At 48.5% G+C, this 12,002-nt stretch overlaps 1 protein-coding gene across 4 annotated transcripts in view; it reads left to right on the top strand.

The window, feature by feature from the left end:
- LOC135828855 (BAI1-associated protein 3-like) overlaps positions 1 to 12,002 on the top strand; it is a 56,074-nt gene that overhangs the window by 28,742 nt on the left and 15,330 nt on the right. For all 4 annotated transcript variants that reach the window (XM_065341285.1, XM_065341284.1, XM_065341286.1 and 1 more), the window contains exons 17-25: positions 464 to 664; positions 1,907 to 2,025; positions 3,755 to 3,803; positions 5,634 to 5,779; positions 6,315 to 6,438; positions 7,364 to 7,432; positions 9,080 to 9,157; positions 9,645 to 9,746; positions 10,025 to 10,384. In XM_065341285.1, coding sequence (XP_065197357.1) covers positions 464 to 664; positions 1,907 to 2,025; positions 3,755 to 3,803; positions 5,634 to 5,779; positions 6,315 to 6,438; positions 7,364 to 7,432; positions 9,080 to 9,157; positions 9,645 to 9,746; positions 10,025 to 10,384 — 1,248 coding nt within the window. The remainder of the gene's footprint in view (positions 1 to 463; positions 665 to 1,906; positions 2,026 to 3,754; positions 3,804 to 5,633; positions 5,780 to 6,314; positions 6,439 to 7,363; positions 7,433 to 9,079; positions 9,158 to 9,644; positions 9,747 to 10,024; positions 10,385 to 12,002) is intronic.

Below are 12,002 nucleotides of genomic sequence, written 5' to 3'. Positions count from 1 at the left end.
AAACCTTCGGGGCCTGACCCACCTTGCAAATGGACTGGAACAAGAAAGCAAGGAAAGTGCCGGGTATGACGAGCCAAATATGAAAATTACTGAGTTTAGTTATGTCTGCAGCATGTGTGTGTGTGTCATGTTATAATATTGTGTGTCATGTGATGTATAATCATGATGTGATGTGTTTCATGTGATGTGTGTGTCATGTGATGCGTGTCACGGCGTGTGTAATGTGATGTGTTTAATGTGGTGTGTGTGTGTCATGTGATGTGTGTCATGTGTTGTATGTCATGTGATGTGTGTGTCATGTGATGTGTGTGTCATGTGATGTGTGTCATGTGATGCTTGTCATATGATGTGTGTCATGTGATGTGTGCCATGTGATGTGTCTGTCATGTGATGTGTGTGTCATGTGATGTGTGTGTCATGTGATGCGTGTCATGTGACGTGATGTGTGTCATGTGATCATCAGGACGCGGTCGGAGAGTTCTACAACAGTTTCGGTATGCCCGCTAGCTATTCAGAAGAAAAACATCCGCAAACGGCCGGCCACGGACTGCGGCTAGCGTTCAGCGAACGAATACAGAGTGCACCCTACGGCACAGTGAAGCAGGTCGTGAAAGGGTCGCTCCGAGGAAGCAAACCGATTGCTGGGATCCGCGTCAATCCAGAGGTGTGATTCCGAGGCTCAGTGTGGGATGTGTTCTGTAGGTGTGTGTGTGTGTGTGTGTGTATGTGTGTGTGCGTGTGTGCGTGTGTGTGTGCGTACGTGCGTGCGTGTGCACGCATGCGTGTGTGTGTGTGTGTGTGTGTGTGTGTGTGTGTGAGGGAGCTGTGTGGTGGATACCAGGCTAAAAATAGTGGCGGTCAATTCATCAGCCTTGCAAGCTGTTGAATGGTGTAATCCCAGCGCAAGTTGCTATGTCTAGCATAGCTGTTCGCTATCATCGCTTCCGCGATGGGCATGTCTAAGGTCTGAGGGAGGGGGGGGGGGGTATTGTAGTCATGAGATGGGGATGCACTGCCATCACCTGGCTTTCACCCCAAATCGGACACTACCTTTTGAAACAGCACACGTACAATACTTATGGTGCCTGTATTCCATGGCCTGTGCTAGTATTGTAGTTTTCACCAAATTTCTTTAAGTGTTCAAACCAAATGCACGTCTGTCCATTGACATCTCCCACTTTCTTGTCGCTCGCTATTGTATGGTGCCGGTGCCTGAGACTGGACGGGTTTGCACCTAACACGGGTTTGTATGTCACTCCTTCTATCGAACACATCAACCAAGCGAGCGCATCCGTGTTCCTCTAGCTCCGGGTGGTCTCTGCCGCAACGGGTCACATTTTGTCAGCCGTGTTGTTTCCAACCCAAACTGTTCATGTGTATGCAGTAGTACCATAAAGTACGGTTGATCCTTTGAATTGGGTACCCCAAACCGACTGCTGTTGCTTTCTAGAGTGCCCAATGTAATGAGACCAAGATTCTCTGAAGGTAGCGGCAGGGGTGAAGGGACACCGATCCAAAGTGAGCTGGTTTCCAACGATCAGCGCATGTGAAAGATAATGTGTTCAGGTCATAGTGTGAGCTGAATACGAGGGCATGCAATTGCCCCGCTGTCACCATAGTAACACACACACACACACACACACACACACACACACACACACACACACACACACACACACGCACGCAGATTTCTGTTTTCTGGACGGGGACTGGTTCAGGTCTGGAGGAGGGGCAACAACGAATACCCTCGCTGTGATGTTGTGAATGTGGACCAAGAGCGCAGTGTAGAGTGGTGGAGTGTCTCAAAAAACAGGTCACTTTTGCTAGTGTACTGTTCCTGTGCACCCTATATCACTACACCAAGCCACATTCAGTTTTGTTTTGTTATTGTGGCGTGCCTCCGCAGCAAGTCAAGGAAGGACCTGTGGCGTTTCTCAAGGCACGCACAGACCTCATACCGGAGTTGATAGCGTACTTTGAGAGCACGCTACAGCAGTACGCTACCTACGAGAGCCTGTTTGAAAGGTATGCCGTTCAGTGAAGAAGTACCCTGGAATAGGATACTCGAAGTTCTTTTTTGCTTGTATTGGTGTAAAAGTACTTTTCATGAAGACTACCATTTCCAGTCGTTTGACCTTGGTTATAGAGTGGTTTCACAGCTATCACATGACCATGCAGGGCAGCCATGTTGGTTCCGACTCCACTCAACCCCTGCATCTATGGGTCATGTGATGTCGGTAGCCATGTTGGTTCCAACTCCCCTCAAATCCTGCACCTATGGGTCATGTGATGTCGGTGGCCATGTTGGTTCCAACTCCATTCAACCCCTCCATCTATGGGTCACATGATGTCGTTGGCCATGTTGGTTCCAACTCCATTCAACCCCTCCATCTATGGGTCACATGATGTAGGCCATGTTGGTTCCACTGTGCACGTGTCATGATCACTTTTGGCACAAATAAAGTCACATGACAAGCTGATGTGAAACCACTCTCTCTCTATACACTGCTAAATGAACAGATGTTTACGTCTGTTGGACGTACACTACACTGCGGTAGTGGTTGGTTCTCTCTTGTTCACTCTCTGGTGGTGGTACCCAACTGAGACGAGAGAACGATGTCTGATTCGACTTACCCACCATCCGATGTTGTGCTGTAATGTCAACCGTCTCCCAATGTTCGAACAGGGATGTTGGTTGAAACACACCTGGGGGAGATAGCGGTGACTACACGCCTGCCCACACAACGCCCTCTGAACTGCACAGTGCTGGCAAAGAGAAAGAGCATTGTTTGCCAGTCTGTTGCTGCTTACAGTCCTTTCATGGGAAACAGTCCCGCTGGTATTTGACAGTCCAATTTGGGCTGAATTGTGAATCAAAAACCCACTTTGAATCTCAAAAATCTGGGTTTGGGTTCTGCTTCTCCATACATAATGCCATGGCATACCTGTCCTAATTTTGTAAAACCTGGCTAAATTTCTATTTCCCTGTTCTTGGACTTTTTTGGCCTCGAATGTGGCAAGGAGTAATTGCACGGATCACACAATGCAGGGTGTACTGTTGTTTTCACCATATCTACAACTACTGTAAAAGCCATAACGAAGTGCTAACTCTAACGAGTTAACGAGGAGAAATCTGTCGTTAAAATAGAAATCATTATACAGAAATTGATACATATACTGTCCTATTGAGCGTTGAGAATAAGTGAGAATCGTTACCTTTGGTACACGTAAACCAGTCAATTTTGGGAAATCGTTATATATGCGCCTCGTTAGAATAATGGCTTTTACAGTATATGCGGGAGCCACCAAAAGGTTCGGGTGCCAGTTTCCAATGAATGGACTGTAGAGAGTGTTGTGTGGGCAGGCATGTATTCACCGCCGGTTCATAAGGCATGTTTTAGCTTCTATCCATCACTTCTCTTCGTTTTGATACGTTCTGATGCTGCATTCGAGTCTCCACAGGATTCTACTCTGTCTTCCGATGTTGTGCTTTGCCCAGGGGGAATGTTTGTAATTGTAAGAATACATACAGTACAGGAAAACCTGTGACTAAAGACCACCCCTTGCCCTTGGGGCCAGAGAAAGTGGTCTTTAGTGGCAGGTGGTCCTTAGAAAGAGGTTTGCACCGCACAACCATAATATATGAATGTGATGCTGTACGTAAACTTCTGTGTAGTCACTCACACATCACCCTATCTCCACACGCAACCCACGACGGCACTGTATTGTATTCTACGTGCTTATGCTCCTCTAGGAATGATGTGAAGTACACACGGATTGTGATTGAAGCACTCGGGGCCAAGGTAAGGGATGCGAGAAAAGGAGGGAAAGATGAGAGTGTGAAATATGCGCGTGTGTGTGTGTGTACTTGTGTGTGTGTGTGTGTGTGTGTGTGCTCACACGCGTGCATGCATGTGTGTGTGTGTGTGTGTGTGTGTCTTTTGTGTGTGTCTTTGTGTATTTCTATGTGTTTCTTTATTTGAATTTGCAAAGCAACACACTGGGTACAATTAATTGCATGGAAGCAAGCATAGATAAAAAAGAGTGTGCAACTCGCGGATGGGTTGGCCAACAGGCGGAAATTATTCTTGACGTAATATTTTCTACAACGCAGTCTTCTGGGAAGTTATGCCTCGTGCACTTGGCCAGGTTTCAGTGCGCAAGGTCGGTGCCCAGCATGTGCTCTCACACTGCCATGCTCGAAAAGTTCGTGCTCTGTCAAAAGATGACGCCAACAAAAATTTCCGCCGTGGGCCGGGGTATCTGCAGCTTATGCAAGAGAGATGTGGAGTTTGCACATTCTTGTTATCTACTCTCGATGGAAGCAAATTGAAATCTGAGAATTGAATGAAACTAGAGGGGTTCAAGGAAGGTGGAGAAAGATCATAGGTGTATACATTGTGCTGAAGCTATTTTAATTAAAACGTTTGTGTGTATACCTGTGCTGAAACATGCACATTTTCCTACATGCCCACTGCCATATGGCTATGCTGGTGTGCCGCAGGCAGGCATAGTGGGATGGTCTAAGACCATGATTGAGAAACAGAGGGTACCAGGTTCAAGTCCTGCTTGGAAGCGGAAGGATGTTTTTCCAGCCGTGCTGCGATCCACAGTGAATTTGGAAACTCGTGGCGTGGCACGAGGAAAACATGGATGCAGTCAATGGACTTGTCGGTCCTTGACCACTTGCTGGTGAGCTGTTGTACTCACCTCCCACCGCTTTAGGAGATGCATGTGCACCTTGATCCCAGTGTTACCAAGTGGCCTCTACCCCCATGCGTATTGGCCAGCGCCATTTTGCAGAATTTTTCAGAGGTTTCCGTACTCGTTTTTCAGGTCAACATTTTGATTGATTAGTTCAACTGTAAAGGCTACGCACGAATTCAGTACAATTTTCAACTTCACTAGGTCATAACTTTGTTCTACTTCGCTTTATTTTCACAATCTAGGGCTCGTTGGAAAGCTCTAGGCAGGAGCAACGCCAGGATGCCAAGCACCATTATTAAGCCGCCACAAATCAGGCGCGGTAACACAGCAAAGTCGTCTCCAAGCCTAATATGCAAGCAAATCGTCCCATCAACACCATTCGACTCTCCTTCATCGCAGAACGCTCCAAATTGTTCGAGACGATTCAAACTTCAGCCGGCTTCATCATTATAAAGTGCTCAATTGCTCAAAGGGCACGCAAAAAGGATCCCCCCCAAAAAAATGGCGAAGAGTTCGATGAAAAATTTAATTTTGCCAAGGTAAGAATACCTGAATACGGCGCGCGATATCTCTGGAGTCCGACGTCGCTTCAGCGATTGTTGCATTGGGCGGCTTGGAGTTTTTGCTACCGCGTATATACCCTTCGATTGTTGACTTTGCACAAGAAACGATGGAGTTATGATGGTTTTAAGTAATCGATCATATACATGATCGTTTGCGGGATATTCGATTGAAATCCGTACTGCGGACAAAACTTCGTTTTTCCGTAAAAATACGGACAAATACGGGCGGTTGGCAACACTGTGATCCTCGAAGGGTGGTGGCGTTCCTACGGATGCGGAAAACTCGGCCTCTAACGTAGTCTCACGCGAACCGTGACATTCTTTATTTTTTTGTTTTGTTGGTGTGTTTGTACCCATACACAGATAGTTGAAGAGGTCACTACCCTTGTTGTCATGGGAACAAAACACGTTGACTCCGGTGCCGGAGAAGATAAGAAGGTGGTTTTGTCGGTGATGAAGACACTCATACGGCTCTTCACGATATCCAAGGACGTCAACAAGTTCACAAGGTTTGCTACTGGTTTGCCATAATGCATAGAGGGCGAGACAGGAACTAAGAGACAGACAAGGAAAACTGAGGGAGCTTTTGAAAGTCGGATTCAGGACGAATTGAAGATCAAAAACCCACTTTAAATCTCAAAAATCTGGGTTTAGGATCTGCTTCTCCATACATTTTGCCATGGCATACCTGTCCGAATTTTGTAAAACCTGGCTTAATTTCTATTTCCCTGTTCTTGGACTTTTCTGGCCTCAAATATGGCAAGGAGTAATTGCACGGGTCACACAATGCAGGATGTACTGTTGTTTTCACGATATCTACAACTATGTGAGAGAGAGACACCAAAAAGTTAGGGTGCCAGTTTCCAATGAATGGACTGTAGGGCCTTGCAAGCTATTGAATGGTGCAATCTCAGCACAAGTTGCTATGCACAACATAGCTTGTTCACTATCATCGCTTCAGCGATGGGCAGGAGTATGAGTATGAGTATGGGTGTGTGTCTGCGTCTGGGTCTGTGTGCATACGTATGCATTGTTCAACTGCAGACGGGTGATTGAGAAAGAGGTGATCTCGGTGGAAAAAGTCTTCCAACCGGTTTTGCCCTATTTTGTCGTCACATGGACCCAAGTCACATCGGATCACCTAAGCAAGGCAGCTGAACTGGATCCCGTGAGTGCCATCACACATCAAGCATGCAAAGCCGCTTGTAGTTTCTAACACAAGAATCCTGATTATACTGTTTGTGGACATTGAAATCCGTTTGCGAAGTCAAGCGGCCGTGGAATGCTGGACGTGCAGCCATAAGCCCTGTGCTTCTGGTCCGTTTGTTAAAGTGTATGAGTGGGCTACGGTGGATGTATTGCGCTAAGGGCCAGTAAGGGCGCCATCCTCGGTCATTCCATTGGATTTCACTGTACACAACAGTACAGCACATCCTGTTGAGGGGAGAGGGAGTATCTTAGTTCACACGCCGTACAGCCGGACACATGTAGATACAAGGTTTGAAACTCTGTGTTCCAGTTTTGTATCTTTGAACTTGATCTGATGACCAAATGTATATGATTTATGATGGAATGTGTGTGCAGGCTTCTAGCCAAAGGGGTGCGGGGAGGAGGGAGGGGAGAGGGGGGGGGGGGGGGCTGTGCCCGCTGTGCCCCCCCCCCCTCCCCAACCCTCTAGTCGGTTGGCTTGCCGGCCTTCTCTGACAGCGCCCCACCCTACACATTTCTCGTTGTTTTTCAGTTTGCAGAACGAAATGCGGCCACAAATCGATTGTTCCGGGTGCTTGCTGCGCCTGTACGTTGTATTTGATGTGACAGGGCAATAGTGGATCATGGAAACAGTAGGTGATCTGTTTACTTCCCCCTGCCCCCCAATACAAGTTTTCTTGGCTAGAACCTTGTTGTGTGTGTGTATGATTGTGTACGTGTGTGTATGTGTATATGATTGTGTGTGTGTGTGTGTGTATGTGTGTGTGTGTGTATGATTGTGTGTGTATGATTGTGTACGTGTGTGTATGTGTGTGTATGTGTGTGTGTCCGCATTTGTATGTGTGTACGTGCATACACGTGCATGCTTGCCGCTATGTTCACAGATGAGTGAAGTCGTAGATGGGCAGCTCTACTCGTACTCCGCTATAGATGTTTGTCTAATTTACAACAGGGTCAGTACACATATCACTAATCACTACCCTGCTAATGCCACAGCGTCATCATAACATTGGACATGATTGCCCGTTTGACTTGCGAAGTAAAATAAAAGCAATACATTACAATACAGTACCACTCGCATATCACTAATCACTACCCTGGTTTACAACAGTACTGCTCAGATAACACGCACCTCCTGGCACCTTTCTGAAGCAGCCGCAGACTCCATTGCAGCCATTCACACATTAGGGTGCCTCAACGCAAACACTCAATAAGACGGTCTCGTTGCTGCTGCTGCTGCCTACGTAATTTAAACTGTTCCTTGGTGGGGAACGGGGTGGAAACGGGGTGGGAACGGGGTGGGAACGGGGTGGGAACGGGGTGGGAACGGGGTGGGAACGGGGTGGGGAACGGGGTGGGAACGGGGTGGGAACGGGGTGGGAACGGGGTGGGAACGGGGTGGGAACGGGGTGGGAACGGGGTGGGAACGGGGTGGGAACGGGGTGGGAACGGGGTGGGAGTTGACGTACCCATACATGCTGGTACCTAATTACAGTGAAACCTGGTTTAAGCGACCCCCACGCTGCAAGCAGAGGCGGTCGTTAAAGCCAGGTGGTCTTTAGAACCAGGTGGTCTTTAGAACGAGGTCCTACAGTGTCTGTGTAGAACTGTTGGTGCGGGGGGGGGGGGGGGGAACGGTCGTTAAGAGCAGGTGGTCGCTAAACCCAGAGGTCGCTTACACCAGGTTTTAGTAAACTTGTTTCTGCTTGTCAGAACTGCGAGCCAACGGCGGTCTATTCTGCGTGGCGTGCACGCTTCGGTCCCAAGTTTCTTGGGCATTTGTCGAAAGCATGTCTTGTGCGTGTTTGACGAGGAGCTGCTGCTCTCGCTTGCGTATGTGTTCATTTTGTCATTGTATGTTATTCTGTGTGTGTTATGCATGCGGGCTGCTGGGGCGTGCACGTGTTGCGGATGTGTGGGAAATCAGTCTTCCTCCAGTTGTGTTTCTGTTGTCTCTTTGTAGTAAATCACTGAAAGTGTTGAAGCTGCCACGGGGCACAAAGGCTAGAGTATCAACAAGAGCAAAATGAATCATTACCTTCAGCAACTTTACTAGTACTGTAAAGTGACAAACATTCGCGGGGCGCAAATTTAGCGTTTTCATAAATTGAGCTGGTTCACGATGAGAAACTTTTGCGATTCGATCTCTGCAGTCGGATCTTGTACTGTCTACAATCAATGTACGGAGAGGTTTGCGGCGATTTATTTCCGCGGACGTGTGATGTTCGAGAATGTAACGAAATTTAATCTCTAGCGAAAGTTTCTCACTTTACAGTATTCTAACCCGGAAAACTGTTCAAATTGCTAAATTTACACTCGTTTAACCCATGCAACACTTTCTCAATGAAATGCGAACAGGGGAATATGCTGCCTTCCACTGTTCGCACTTGTACAGACTACCGCTCATTTATTCGCTCATGCTTAACCTTCCTAGGGGCTCCCGTAAGAAGACCATAGGTCTGTGGGAAACACCCTAGTAAAATAAAAGTTAAAATTATGAGTCTTGTTTAAAATCGTCCGTGTGTGGAGATGTCACGGGCCTGGGAGTTGAGTAGAATGCCAGTTAGAAGAACATTTGCACAATTTCATGCTCACCTCAGGTTCTCGCCGACTGGGACATCCTCTCTGATTGGCCAGATGAAGTGTCCAGGCTGATGATCATGGTATTGGTCGTAAAGGTGAGGTATGCACATGTATTCCTTTTTTCCTATTTCAGTTGATACATACGTTGCCTTGTCCAAGGGATTAGAGTGCTGTCTTGAGATACGGCAGTGATGTCATAACGATGATTTAGTCCTTGATTCTAGCTTCATCCATTGTGATTGGGTAATGACATCATCAGGGAAGTATTTCATATTAGTTCACTGGATGCATTGCAATTGAATGATGTCATCGTTACTGAAGTGAGCCCTGGGGCTTACATGGCAGCAAATGCATATTATCCAGCCAGCTTACAGCGCAATTACATCTCCATGACATTACCCTCACCCTACTCCCCCACCCTGGACATCACTATGATATCTCCATGACATCATTATGACATCACCATGACGTCACCATTGGGCAATATCTCACAGGCTCGAGTCGTGTGCATTGGCTAGGTATGCACGTGTGATACATGACATCATCACTGCTATTCCACTTCCTCTCTTCACTTGCTTGTAGCTGATCTGCGAGGGCTGCCTGAGCTACTCTGTCTTGGCACACGAGCGTATTCGCCTGATGGAGGTGGGTCAGGCATTGCATCCCAACGACCTCATTGATCAGGTGAGTTGTGTAGTCTGCATACCTCTGCCGTTTCAGCTGCTCTCTGTCAACTGTTGTTTGTGTACTGCTGGTCCTTGTGTGTTCATGAAAGTGTGCATACAATTTCATTCTCTACTTCTTGGGGATAAAGTATGGACTTAATAGCTGTTTTGTGTACTAGTTTGTCTATTTGGGTCTGTGTGTCTGTTTGTGTGTCTGTGCGTGTCTGTCTGTTTGAATGTCTATATGTCCGTCCGTCCATTTGTGTGTCCGTCCGTTCGCCCGTCTGCCATTTCCAGTCTGCAATCATCCGCAACAACATCACGTATGTCATTGACCACATGCTGCTGCGCCTGGTCAGATGGTTCACAGAGAGCTCGCAGGCCAGCAGCAGCCGACTGGAGAGCGGCAGCTGTAGCAGTCTGGACCGCGGCTGGAAGATGTTCAAACGCATGCCGGGCAGCGAGCGACGAAGCTCTCGCCGCCTCTCTGCCGACCTTAGTGACGGCCTGGACGTCGAGGACGAGGAGTGTCTCAATGCTGACGAGGTGTCCTCATTTCGCAGCCGCTGCCTGGGCATCGTGCGCAAGCTTGTGACCACCACCGAGCAGCATATGGACAACTGTATTCAGCCGGCACATCGTGCACTGCTCCGCAAGGTAAGCTTGCGGGGACGCTCAAGCTAGGTTCCGGATTCATCATGATGTGTGCTGGGTTGGAGAGGGGTGTAAGTGACCTGCGGGGGTGTAAGTGACCTGCGGGGGGGGGGGGGGAGGGGGGAGGGAGGGGGAGTATATGTAATTCGGGGAGGATGGGGTGCATACATACATGTATGTGATCTGGGGCCATGCATAATTATGTAATGGGGGGGGGGGGCAGGGGGTTGAGAGGGGTGTAAGTGACCTGGTGGGGGGAGATGGGGGGATGGGGAAGTATATGTAATTCTGGGAGGGTGGGGTGCATACATAAAATGTGATCTGGAGGCCATGCATAATAATTATGTTATGTGTGGGGGGGGGGGGGATGCATTTATTATAAATACGAAAGTCCACTGTATTCCCGAATAGGCATGAGAAGTGGAAGCGGGGCCAGGCTGCTTTGCCGACCTTAACCCTTTCACTGCCGCTGTCGACTGCAGTCGACAAGATGTAAAGTGCGTGTAGTGCCGCTGTCGACTGCAGTCGACAGCCACTTGCGGTATGGTCAGTGCCGCTGTCGACTGCAGTCGACAGAACTAAGTACTAGCTGTAGTGCCGCTGTCGACTGTAGTCGGCAGTACGAGTGGGCGAAAGTCGGAGGTTATTTTGGGTGTTTCTTTGGGTTCCTGGGCCGGTTATCCCACACAAAGGTCTAGATGGAGAAACGCCCTGCCGAAAGACGTGGGTTGTGATAGGGGTTTGTATTCTATAAAAAGTCGAAACGCGCCGTTGAAAAAAGCAGCACAAGTGCAGCACTTGAAAACTGAGGAAGAACGAGCTTTTTTTGGAGATGGCAGGGAATGTTGTTGCAAGCGCTAGCGCTGCCGTTACGAGCCTAGATGAGGATCTAGAAGACATTTTCGGTGCCTCTTCTGATGAAGAAGAGTTCTTGGGTTTTCCAGAGTCGGAATCGAGCGATTCGGAATCGGACGATGAGGCTTTGCCTGCTACTTGGCAGACAGCGTTTCCGCAGAGTGACGCAACGTCAAATGCGTGGCTACCTGTCCTGGAGAAGACGCCAGGATCGAACCTGGCTGATGTAGATCCGGATAAAATCAAAGCCATTGACACCTTCGAAGCTTTGTTCGACGGCGCAATAGTTCAAAACCTGGTGACGGAGACGAACCGATATGCCCACCAGCGCATTCGTAAGCTTGGCGACCGCCATCCAAATTCCTGACTCCGACAGTGGCGTGACACGACCAAGGAGGAGATGCTGGTATTCGTCCTGCTCGTTCTGGCTATGGGGACTGTCCAGCAGCCCGAGGTCCGCGCCCACTGGAGTGATCACTGGCTGTTTGCGACTCCAGGATTTACGAGAGTGGTGGCACGCAACTGATTTCAGCTCCTGGTCGCGTGCCTTCACTTTGTCGACAACGAAGACGCAGATCGACATGACCCACTCTGCAAAATCAGAAAATTTGTTGATCGCGTGATCGCCAACTTCCGTCAGGCGTACACCTTTCTGCGTGAGGTGAGTATCGATGAACAGATGATCGCCTACGAAGGACGGCTCTCATTCAAGCAGTACATGCCGGCCAAGCCCATGAAGTGGGGAATGAAGGCGTTTGTCCTGGCC

This window comes from Sycon ciliatum, chromosome 12 (genome assembly GCF_964019385.1).
Source record: "Sycon ciliatum chromosome 12, ocSycCili1.1, whole genome shotgun sequence".
Classification (NCBI taxonomy): Eukaryota; Metazoa; Porifera; class Calcarea; order Leucosolenida; family Sycettidae; genus Sycon; species Sycon ciliatum.
The sequence above is the reverse complement of the archived record's forward strand: the minus strand, read 5'-3'. Positions and strand labels throughout refer to the sequence as shown.